The sequence below is a fragment of the Babylonia areolata genome, chromosome 23 (assembly GCF_041734735.1).
Source record: "Babylonia areolata isolate BAREFJ2019XMU chromosome 23, ASM4173473v1, whole genome shotgun sequence".
NCBI lineage: Eukaryota > Metazoa > Mollusca > Gastropoda > Neogastropoda > Buccinidae > Babylonia > Babylonia areolata.
The window spans coordinates 20930121-20941587 of record NC_134898.1 but is presented as its reverse complement, the minus strand read 5'-3'; the positions used below and the strand labels follow the sequence as shown (position 1 = coordinate 20941587).

The 11467-nt window shown below is 36.9% G+C and overlaps 1 protein-coding gene across 1 annotated transcript; it reads left to right on the top strand.

Annotated features, from left to right (window-relative positions):
* The first annotated feature begins 1072 nt into the window (after positions 1-1072).
* On the top strand, positions 1073-11148 carry LOC143298114 (dolichyl-diphosphooligosaccharide--protein glycosyltransferase subunit TMEM258-like). The gene is made up of 4 exons (XM_076610816.1): positions 1073-1229; positions 7473-7585; positions 8755-8933; positions 10976-11148. The coding sequence occupies exons 2-3, from the start codon at positions 7473-7475 to the stop codon at positions 8879-8881; spliced, it is 240 nt and encodes a 79-aa protein (XP_076466931.1). The 5' UTR covers positions 1073-1229; the 3' UTR covers positions 8882-8933; positions 10976-11148.
* Positions 11149-11467: the final 319 nt, after the last annotated feature.

Here is an 11467-nt window from a genome sequence, read left to right as displayed (position 1 = left end):
TGAGCAAAATCTATTAAAAACAAAGTGCAGAACCTTGACTAAAGAACTGTAGGGACCGCCGCCGTTATCAGCAGCGGTTTTTTTCCCCTGCTTCTGCTGCTACTACTACTACTACTACTACGAACTACTATACATGGCCTACTACTAATTACTACTATACCCACTATCAAGTATATCCTGTCTATTCCTACTACTAACTAGTTTACTGCAGCTATACCAGTGTCCTCGAATAACTCCCAAAGAAAGATCTTGTTCGAATCCGAAACACACACACACCGGCACACACACACGTGACACACACACCGGCCGTCACACACACACACACACACACACACACACACGGGCGCGCGCGCACACACACACACACACACACACACACACACACACACACGTAGAGTGCTTCGACTTATCTGACTTTTTCTCTCATTTTTTGACTCACTTGTGTAAACAAAGTGAGTCTATATTTTAACCCGGTGTTCGGTTGTCTCTGTGTGTGTGTGTGTGTGTGTGTGTGTGTGTGTGTGTGTGTGTGTGTCCGTGGTAAACTTTAACATTGACATTTTCTCTGCAAATACTTTGTCAGTTAACACCAAATTATGCATAATAATAGGAAAAATTCAGTTCTTTCCAGTCATCTTGTTTAAAACAATATTGCACCTCTGGGATGGGCACAAAAAAAGAAGCCTAATTATATGCAAACTGCGTTTACTGTTATATTTATATTTTTTGTATTCTCTAAACTTGGCACTTTGATCTGATATTCTGACCCAACAACAAGAGCAGTCATTATTATCATTTTTTTGTTCAAACAGGAACTTCTTTTGCTAAGCATAGAAGTTTTATTTATTTGCAAACGTTGTGGAGCAGAGAGTAAAGAAGGGAAAATACTCTGTAATTAATGCTATGGGACTTAGTTTGCTTTAAACTGATCTTTCTCATCTTAAACATTACATTTTGAAATTATACTCAATACATAAAAAGCTGGGATTTTTTTAAAAAAGTGTATCACAAATGAGTCTTGAAGGCCTTGCCTCTCTTGCTTCTTTTTTTCTTGTCAACCACGCAGGTGTTTCTCGCACAGTTGCTGTGCATATGTACAAATCAACTGCCCGGCGTCTGCCACGTTTTGATAACTTCCGGTAAACGCCAACTCGTCTGTGAGCGTATGGTCGGCTGCTGATTTTCTTAACAAAGTTCTTCTGCTTCCAAAAAGGCAGCTAAAGCACAAGGTGAGGTATTCAAAGATTAGAATGCAAGGTAAAAATGTACATGTTGAATATTTGTCATGTTGGCAAGACAAGTGAAGCAAAAAGACAGCGCTGTAAGATGTCACTCACTCAGTGTGTGGCATCACCTCATGTCACTGTCAACGACTGACAGCGTGGATCTCACCGTACCAGCAGACGATTCATTGTCAGACTGCATGCAAAAGTGAAGGAACAAAAAAAACCAATTACCCTTTTTTATGGTGTAAATGATACAAAGAATATGAAATAAGTGCAATATTTTTCGACGTTATTGGCTCCCTCCCCGCCCACTTCCCTTCAGTACGTGTGATTTTGTGTATAATTTCGCTATCGCAGATTATTTTTATTTCTTCTTGTATTTCTTTTTTTTTTTAGACCCCCCTTTTTTTTTTTTTTTTTATTGTTTTCATTCAGTTTTGCCTACATGGCTGAATCTACAAAAGCATACTGTACTTATTCCTTTACCATCCATTGGTTCGTTTCGTTTTCACTTGTCGATGTGATGTCGAACACTGGTTGGTCCGTTCCACTCCGCTGCCAATCAAGGAAATGGATTCAGTTTGTTTTTTGTGTAGCAAACGTGCAACAGTACCCCAAGAGAAGAAAGCAGTGACCCACTAAAATTACCTTTAAGTTTATTAGAATATCTGGCTCTGTGACAAATTTTGAAAGGGACTTAGCACTGCATACTTTTTGAAAAAGGGAATAGATTGGAGACATAAATATTATATCATATCATATCAATATCATATCATATATCAATATCAAGGCGTGCAGGCCTGACAAGGCCTTTTGCCCGCTTGAAGTGGGGAAGAAAAAGAGAGTCCCCACATGTCTGGTGCATTTTTCAACACTGAGTGTGCAATGCTTGAAAAATCAATAAATGTGTAAATGAGTTTTGTATTTAATATTTTGTAAATGGATATCAAGATAATTTTTTAATGTATTCACTGTTCCTGCAGAAACAATGTCTTGTGACAAATTATTCCAAACATTTGTTACTTCCTGCAGAAACAATGTCTTGTGACAAATTATTCCAAACATTTGTTACTCTATTAGTAAAGAAATGTGCAAATCTGGAAGTTTTTACTGAAACTTTTAATAGTTTGTAAGAATGGCCTCTTGTAGCACTGTTCTCATTCAATGTAAACAAAGAGTTTATAGTTCTGCTGTCATATTATCCATGAGTCATTTTATACATCTCTATGAAACCACCACTCAGTCTTCTATATTCTAAACTAGGTAACTGAAGTGCTTGCAACCTATTTTCATAGTCTATATCAGCAAAGCCAATGATTCTTTTAGTAAATCTTCGTTGAACATTTTCAGTACTGTCTATATGTTTAACTAATCCCGTATTCCAAACAACATTCCCATATTCTAAGACTGGCCTGACTAATGCCTTAAATAATGGCACCATTATCAGTTATGTCTTTACTTTTACACTGTATATTCCCAACTAACATTCCAGTCAATCTGTTGGCTTTTTTAATGGTTTCATTAACATGAACATCAAAAGAGAGACCAGAGTCAACAATGACTCCAAGATCTCTCTCCGATGAAGTCTCCTGCAAGTCCGTACCATCCATATAATATTTATAATGTGGATTATTTTTGCCTACGTGTAAAACTTTACATTTATTGCTATTAAATTTAATTTGCCATCTATCAGTCCAGTGTACTAAATTATCAATACTAACTAAAAGTAACTTGTAACTTCAATATACCAACATCAGAATCTACTTCCTCATAGATCTTTGTATCATCTGCAAAGATTTTCACAAAACAGTCTAGTATATCAGGCATGTCATCTATATAATATACAAAGAGTGTGGGCCCCAAGACACTGCCTTGAGGAACACCACTACTCACCTTAACAGGACACAATGACTCAGTCCCGACTGATACATACTGTGTTCTCTCATATAAGAAGTCTTTTATCCATTCCAACAATTTACCACAAATACCGTACCCTTGTAATTTAACAATTAACCTATTATGTGGAACTTTATCGAATGCCTTCTGTAAGTCCAGATAAATTTCATCCATTGGTTTATTGTTTCCAAGTGACTGCATCCAGTCATGTAAAGTATTCAGCAACTGAGTCACACAGGATCTACCACTGGTAAAGCCAAACTGATAATCAGACTGTAAGTCGTTATCAATCAGATGTTTATTCAAAGTGTCACATATGAAACCTTCAAAAACTTACATACAACCGATGTCAAACTTACTGGTCGATAGTTTCCAGGGTCTTGTTTGTTACCTTTCTTAAATATTGGTTTTACTTCTGCTACTTTCCATGCCTGTGGGATCTTACCATGTGATACATCATACAGTTTTAACAAACAGAATCTTTAAGGGAATAGCTAAACTATTATGCAATTCTTTTAGCAAATAAGGGTGTATTCTGTCAGGACCAATGGCTTTATTCACCTTTAACTGTGAAAGTTTGTCACTAATCATCTTTTCTTGAACTTCAGCATAATCTGTTGAAGCCTTGCATTCTGAGGGTTAGAACTTGACATTCTTTCTGTCCACAGCAGAAGAGATAGCCTTGGTCATAGACACTAATATCTCAATTCTAGTGTCTATGCCTTGGTTATTTGTTGAAATTTTGAATGAATTTTTAGTGTTATTAACCAAGTTTGTTTATATTTTTGGAGCATATAGAACAGAATATTATGTGCACCAGAAGTTTCAGTGTCAGAAAACATACTGAGACAGAGCCCTGTGTGCTGTCATGATGTAACAACAATATCAAACTTATTTGTTAAAACAAAATGTTTAATTTCTGAATACTTTGTTCAAAATCAAGGAAAGAAAAAGATGTGTAGATTAATGGCAAAATATTCACACTTTTTTGTGACATTAATATTTTACTAGTTTTCAGTGGGTGAAGGTTATTTCACATCAAAATACCTACAGTTGAAGCTGACTCAATAGATCTGTTTCTTTGGTTTCTTCTTGTAGGTAGGCTTGTTTTTAAATATCTACCAATATTTTCTTGAAATTATGAAATAACTTGTTATACCCATTTCTGATTTAATATTAACTTGCATTGCCAAAATCAAAAATGATATTAATAGTAACTTAGTTTAATGAATACACTGGAGTGAAGTTATATCATTTGGAATAAAATGATTATAATATGACAGTAGACTATGATTCACTTCACATGGTAATAGCATATCGTGAATGTTTGATTCGTGTCTTGCAAAACTTTTTGTCTAAACAGTTCAATACTTCTGTTTTGCAATCTACAAATTGTGGTTGATAACTCCCCGCAACAGCTTTTCTTTGAAGTTATTACAGAAAATATTTTGTTGTTTGACGGTATTGAAGTTATGAATAGAAAAATAGAAATTTACGTATGTTTTGAGCTTTCCCGCTGCATTTAAGTTATTGTGCAAAAATAATTATGTTAGATTTTATTAACCCCTACCACCCCAGCCCCCATCCACCCTCCCCCAGAAAATTATGGATTTCTTTTACCTAAATGTGTATATACTTACAACACTTTGGGGATCATTTTCACACACACACTTTATGGTCAGTCACAACACTTAACTCTTGCTGTTTACAGCTCATGAAAATACAGGGAAAGATATTGTGTTGCGACCTCTGCTTTTTTCAAAATTTTTCTTTTGTTTGAAGTGAGTTTTTTTTGTGTTAGAAATATTTCTATTAGTTTAATACAGCAGCAGTTTAAAAGTGTAGTTTCAGTCATTCAATAGTCAGTTTAAAAATGTCAACGATATGTAGACATCATGTTAACATCATTGTGGTATGTTGAGTGGCTCTGACAGTCTGTCAAAAAACAACAACAAAAACTGTAAAAAAAAAAAAAAAAAAAAAAAAAAAGTTTTGTTTTTCATCATGCATGTCACAAAAATTGGGCACCAAATCAGATTCTGGACCATATCCAGACCCCATCTGCTATCTACACACACACTCACAAAAAAAAAAAAAAAAAAAAAGAAAAAAAGAAAGAAAAGAAAAAAAATGCACACACACACACACACTTATCACAGTCACACACCTGTCTTGTGATACTGGAAAATGTGTGACAGGGAGGATTTATTCGCTTTTACACTGAGTATTGCCATTATACTTCAGTAACCCTGTCTTAACTCAGTGTAGGTTTGTTGGTCAAGTAAGTTTGTGGGCGAATCAGTAGTGCACACACACACACACGTGTGTGTGTGTGTGTGTGTGTGTGTGTCATTCTTGCATGTTGCTATGTGGGTCACAGAAACATTTGAGAGAGCAGTGACTGAAAAAATGCATGAATTGTTTCCCTTCGTAGCAAGTGCAAAACTGAACTTTGTGATTGGTTCCCACCATTTTTGAAGACAGCCCAGTTTCATGGGAAATTGTGAATAGCAGATGTTTAAAGGTCAATTTGTAACCAAAATATTAGCAGTAATCTCTAATAGTAATACTGTAACAGTACACAGTAAATTTTTAGTGCAGCAATCAAGTTTGACTGGTAGAACTAGAAGCTATCATTTAGAGGGGAAGAGAGAACAGAATGGGTAATTTTGATGTGGCTTTGAATGAGAGCAATTGTATGATTTAGATTTTTTTTTTCAGTGGACAGGTAGCAGAGGTAGCTGTTCATATGTAAATTTATATTTGTGTACTGAAACAGAGATAGCAGTATGAATAAAGTGAGTGAGGATTGATCTTGATTGTATGTTTCAGAGCAATGTTTTTTCTTCTTCATCATTGAGGATTGAGAACTTAAGCTTTTTCAACTGTAGAGTGTTTCAGTTCTGACTGAAAATTTGAAGGGGAATAAAAATCAATAAGAACCTTAACATGACCTCATGAGTTTTAGTTTTAAAAGAGGCAGTAGACGCCCGACTTATGCATTTAAATGCAGTGTGCTGATCAGGCCTTGAGCTGGACTTGGACTTTTTGATTTTGTTATGACAAACCCCAGTGACACATTTTGGAGTTTTTACTTGAAAAAGTCCACTATCAGACATATTTATAGCAGTCAGGCCTGACCAGAGTGTTGAGTTCATGAATCACTTTATGTCGTGCCTGTGTCAGAACTGTTTTGCCTCTGAGTATTTGGATTGTGAAGCAGAACGGCAGAACTGAGCACAAACTCTTGATTGCTCCACTCACCTCATAGGTGCATCCCTTTTTTTCTTTTTTTTTAATCCCCCAACCCCTTCCCTTCCCATATTTTTCACTCTTTTTTTTTTTTTTTTTTTGTTTATATATGCTTTAATCTCCCTCCCCCTGCAACCAACCCCCCAGCCTCCCGTCCACATAACTTAATCTTTGTTGCCTTCTTTATTGGTGGGCTGCAACACCCATGTTCACTCGTAGGTCTTCTACACGTAGTTGGCTTTTACATGTATGATAGTTTTATCCTCGCCATGTGGGCAGTCATACTGCGTTTTTGGGGATGCATGCTGGGTATGTTCTTGTTTTCATAACCTACAGAACGCTGACATGGATTTCAGGATTTTTAATGTGCGTTTTTGATCCTCTGCGTGCGTATACAAGGAGGGGGTTCAGGCACTAGCAGGTCTGAAAATCTGACCTAGGATACTGGAAAAATCTCCACCCTTTACCCACCAGGTGTGTGTGTCATATTTTCATCAAGTTGGTGTCTTTCTGCCATGTGACTTTACGGATATGGAAGTTAGCTAGCTTGTGTGTGCTATATTCAAAGCTGGCATAATTGAACTTAGCAATTGCAGGAAAAATAAAAACTGACCATTTTTTTGTGCACATGGTAAAATATTGATTTTAGAATTATAGCATTATGATACTGATAGTTAACCTTTTAAAATGGTACAGTTTACTCATATTTTTAGTGTTTCTGGATTACTTCTGCCCAGGTGGTAGTTTAAGTGACAGCAGTAGTATGGTTCTGCTTCAGTTTAGTGTGTCTTACAGAAACAAATGAGAATGGAGCAGAGATGGCTTTATCTATTTCTTTGTACAAAGCTTGTTACTGTTTTGTTCTTTATCATGTTTGTTATTGTTAGGTGTGTACACACACGGAAGAGAGTAGCCCAGATTCCGTCTTGCCATCATCAGTATATTTGTATGATATAGATTTTTCATGTTATTTAAAATGTTATAGTCCATTAGTGTTTTTTGTTTTTCATTTTTAATTGGTGGGGGAGGGGTAGATGTTTGGGCTTTCTTTAAATGTCAGCATAATAATTGCTTGTTTTGTTGTTGTTTTTTTTCTAGATGGATATCCAGTCAATGAACCGTTACATCAGTCCTGTCAACCCAGCAGTCTACCCACATCTGACGGTCGTGTTGTTAGGCATCGGCCTCTTCTTCATGGTTTGGTTCTTTGTGTATCCTTTTTACCTTCAGGCTTCACCAAAGATTACACAGTACTTACTGTTATTTGACATACATGCAGGTTGAGGTGCTATGTAGGGTAGACATGCCAAATTGCGAACGATCCAGTCGAAGTGACCAGCTCAACTTGTACATATAACACTAACAGGTTGTATGATCGTCAGAATTAATGTAGCTCTTCTGTTCTTGAAGGCTTTCTCCAATGATTTCACCAGGAAAAAATAGTTTGCTCCTTTTTTTTTTTTTTTTTTCAACTGTTTAAATAGCAGGGGTGCGTGGGAGTAAATGCAAATGGTCAAGTTTAATTGCGAACGATGGGTTTGGGTACATGTGGGCAGTTAAAACAGAAGCAGGTCTTGAACTCTTTAGACATCAGTTAACATATTCTTGGAACATCACACCAGACTGTAGTATTGTTAGCTTTGATTACACATGCATACACACACACACACACACACACACACATTTGAACACACACCCCACATCACTCACAAACATCCCCTTTTGAGAACACTCAGTAACTGTGCAGCATTGTTCACAAATCGACTCTCGTCAAAATATCCTATGGTCTGATTACAAACAACACTTGTGGAAATTCCTGTCAAAACATGTCCTGTCACCAACATGCTTTCCTTAAATTCTCCCAGCACTGAAAATGAACAATTCATTTAACATATCCAATCAGATCAACAATTTTACACCATGTCAGAATTAGTCCTAATACTTGCTTCCCTTGATTTCAGGATTTTGAGAGCATGTTTGTGAACTTGGTCAGCAGTAGTGCACAAAGAGAAGAATGTGCGCAGAAATAGATGGGAACAGCTGGTGTTTGACTGGTTTCTTCAAAAGGATATTCATTAAGATATCAGAACGATATCGAAGCAGACATTAAATTGCGAAATGTGTGTGATGAGAACCCTTGGAAGTAGAGTTGTTCACGAACCATTTGCATTTACATGCAGTTAGCACTAATAGCAGTTAGGCTTACCTACAGTTTGGCAGGAAAAGCTGTGGCTTAAAGTTATTGCCTTATCAGTTTACTGGGAGATGGTGGGGGGGTTTGATCGTTTTTTTTGTAGAGAAATATTTTACCTTTTCTGTCGCATTTTGTCAGTTTAATCAAACTTGAATTTCCATCCAATTAATCCTTGACTTCTCCAAGCTATGAGGTGACCTCCAACAAGTTCACACGGAATCTGTACAAGGAGCTGTCGGTGGCCATGGTGGCCTCCATCTTCATGGGGTTCGGCAGTGTCTTCCTTCTCTTGTGGGTCGGCATCTTCGTGTGAGGATCGCCTACCCCCCACCAGTCTGCCCACCATGCCGCAGAACGCAAGTGCAGTGAGTACTGTATTGTCTTGTATTACTTTTTGTTTCAACAGATTTCAGAATAAAAATGATATAGTATTAATAATGTATAATTTTTTAATTATTTTTATGCAGTGCCCTTTTCTCTAAGAGCTCAGGGCGGTTTACTTGAAAGAAAAAGTTACAAATTAACATGAATCATTCATGACCACTCTTTCTCAAAACCCCAGCCTCCCCCAACCCTCCAATCTCCATCTCTCATTCATCTTGCATCCAAAGTGAACTAAGGATGGTGTTGGAGAAGATGGAAGCTTAAAGTGCTTATAGATAGTTTTTAATGAGTTTCAGTGAAGAGTGAATTAAAGGCAGACAGAATCAGATGCAGATTTCTCTGTGTGACATTTGGGTTGATCTTTGCGGGGTTGAGTGCACTGTGCCACACCTTTTTTTTTCTTACAGTGTGTGTTTTGGTTTTAATGTTAGATTTGATTTTTCTACAGAATCTAGCTTGGGACAACCCTCTGTAGCTATGAGTTATCTTACTTTTAAGTGCATGCTGCACTCAAGACTTTGGTTTATTGTCTCATCTGAAAAACTAGCAGCCAAACCACCATTTGAGGTCTAGTGGAGGGGGTTGGAGGTTGGAAAACAAATTCTGGTCTATGTAGGAATAGAACCAATTAAAACTGGCTTCCTTCTCATAGTTAATTGCATTACCACCACCAGACCACCACGTTTGCTTTATGTATAGTTTTTGATTCTTCTAAAACATGCACATTTGATTTTGACAGCAAAGCTCTCAGTGCTACTAAAATCAGTCACTTCCATCCATGAGATTACATCAGTAATCCTAGTCATATGCACATCTCAAAGCACCACCAGTCCCCGATTTAGAAGATATATATTGATTTCAGTATTGGTGGATAGGACTTACTAGGGAGAATGTGCAGATAATTTTCCTGATGCTTAAACAGTAAAATTAATGCTGAGCAAACTTGGTGCTGCTTTAGCACTAAGAAAGTAAATCATTACTGCAATCCAGTACCAGTTGCTGATTCTGCGAAATATATATGGATTTGTCTGAATGCAGTGACTCCTCACTGAAAAACTGAAATATTGAGTGGAAGGTACTCTGTCTTGTGAACAAATTTAAGTACGATATGATCAAATGTGTGTTTTGCACTATATAAGATCATTTCTGAGTATGTCAAGATAGATATTTCTTAATATAACTGAATAACAAGCAATTAGTATGTTGTTTTTTTTAGTTCAGTTTTTCTGGATATTTAAAATAATAATAATAGTTTAGCAAAATGTGCCAGTGTCAGAAGTAATAACACAATTTAATGCAATTTTTACACCCCTCTACCCCCTTTTTTTTATCTTCATATTTTTGAAAGCTTTGTGTAAGAAATTAAGGCGTCTTAAAATTCCATAAGGGAGAATTTATTTTGGGCAGTCCTGAATTACAGTCCCATATTGTATGAACATTAACATTTTAACCTTCATCGTACCTCTTTTAAATCTTATTAACTGAGTGTTTTGTGCATGTGTGGTGTAGTTTTGCAACTATTTAACTGAAATTTGATGACTTTGTCCATTTGATTTTTTCCCCCTCCATATTCCCACTGGAAGTGGTGTTTTGTGTGTAAACAAAAAAATTGTTGTATAATCCTTGCCAGACATCATGAGTGACCAGTCACCCATACCTGCTCATTGTGGCTACAGCCTCTTTTCATGCTCATAGCTGTCTGGTCACCCATACCAATTAAAGCAGCAGCTCGCAGCTACAGCAAGTGTTTCTTTGTGTGTATGAGTATGCATGTTTGTGTGTGTGGCATAATTTGTGTGTGACCTATATGTAAAGTGTGCTTGTGCGATGCCTGCGATCTGTGTGTGTGGTATGTGTGCATGCTACATATGGTATTTCAAAACTATGGGACACCCAGGAGCTAAGCAAGTTTAAACATGAGGTACAGCAAAGGTTAAAGGCACTGTTGATTCGGTTTGTTTCTTTGCTTGTTTTCAACATAAACGTCATGAACTGCAGTTAAGTCAGTGCTGCTGTGTTTCAGATTGGTTGAGCTGTGTGGGCCCTGCAGGTGTGATAGTGGCAAGTGCAAGATGCTGATCCAGTCCTGTGAAGTGCGAGTAGTTTATGTGTGCACGTGTGTGTTGTTCATCTCCACATGCAGTTTGAAAGTTGTTATAAATCATGTTTGAGAATTAAAAGATTATTTATGGGTCAGTGTTGCCTGTGAAATTGAATTGTGTTTAATGTGCAAAGGAACTGTAGTGCAAATTTTTCCAGCCACAAAGCTCACCAGATTTCCAACAGACATTTCTGTGCACACACACACACACGTTTCACCAAGTCTTTTTGGACTTGGTGCAGTTTATTGTTTTGAAACAATGCCTGCACAATAACAAAAACATAAAAAGATTTAGTGAAAAAAAGATGTTGGAAACTTGACAATGTGCGAAAAAAAAAAAAAAGGGGGGACAGCTGTTGCAATCATTATCCCTTTGCCATTTTTTTTCTCTTAGTCTTCTTACTTATCGCTCTC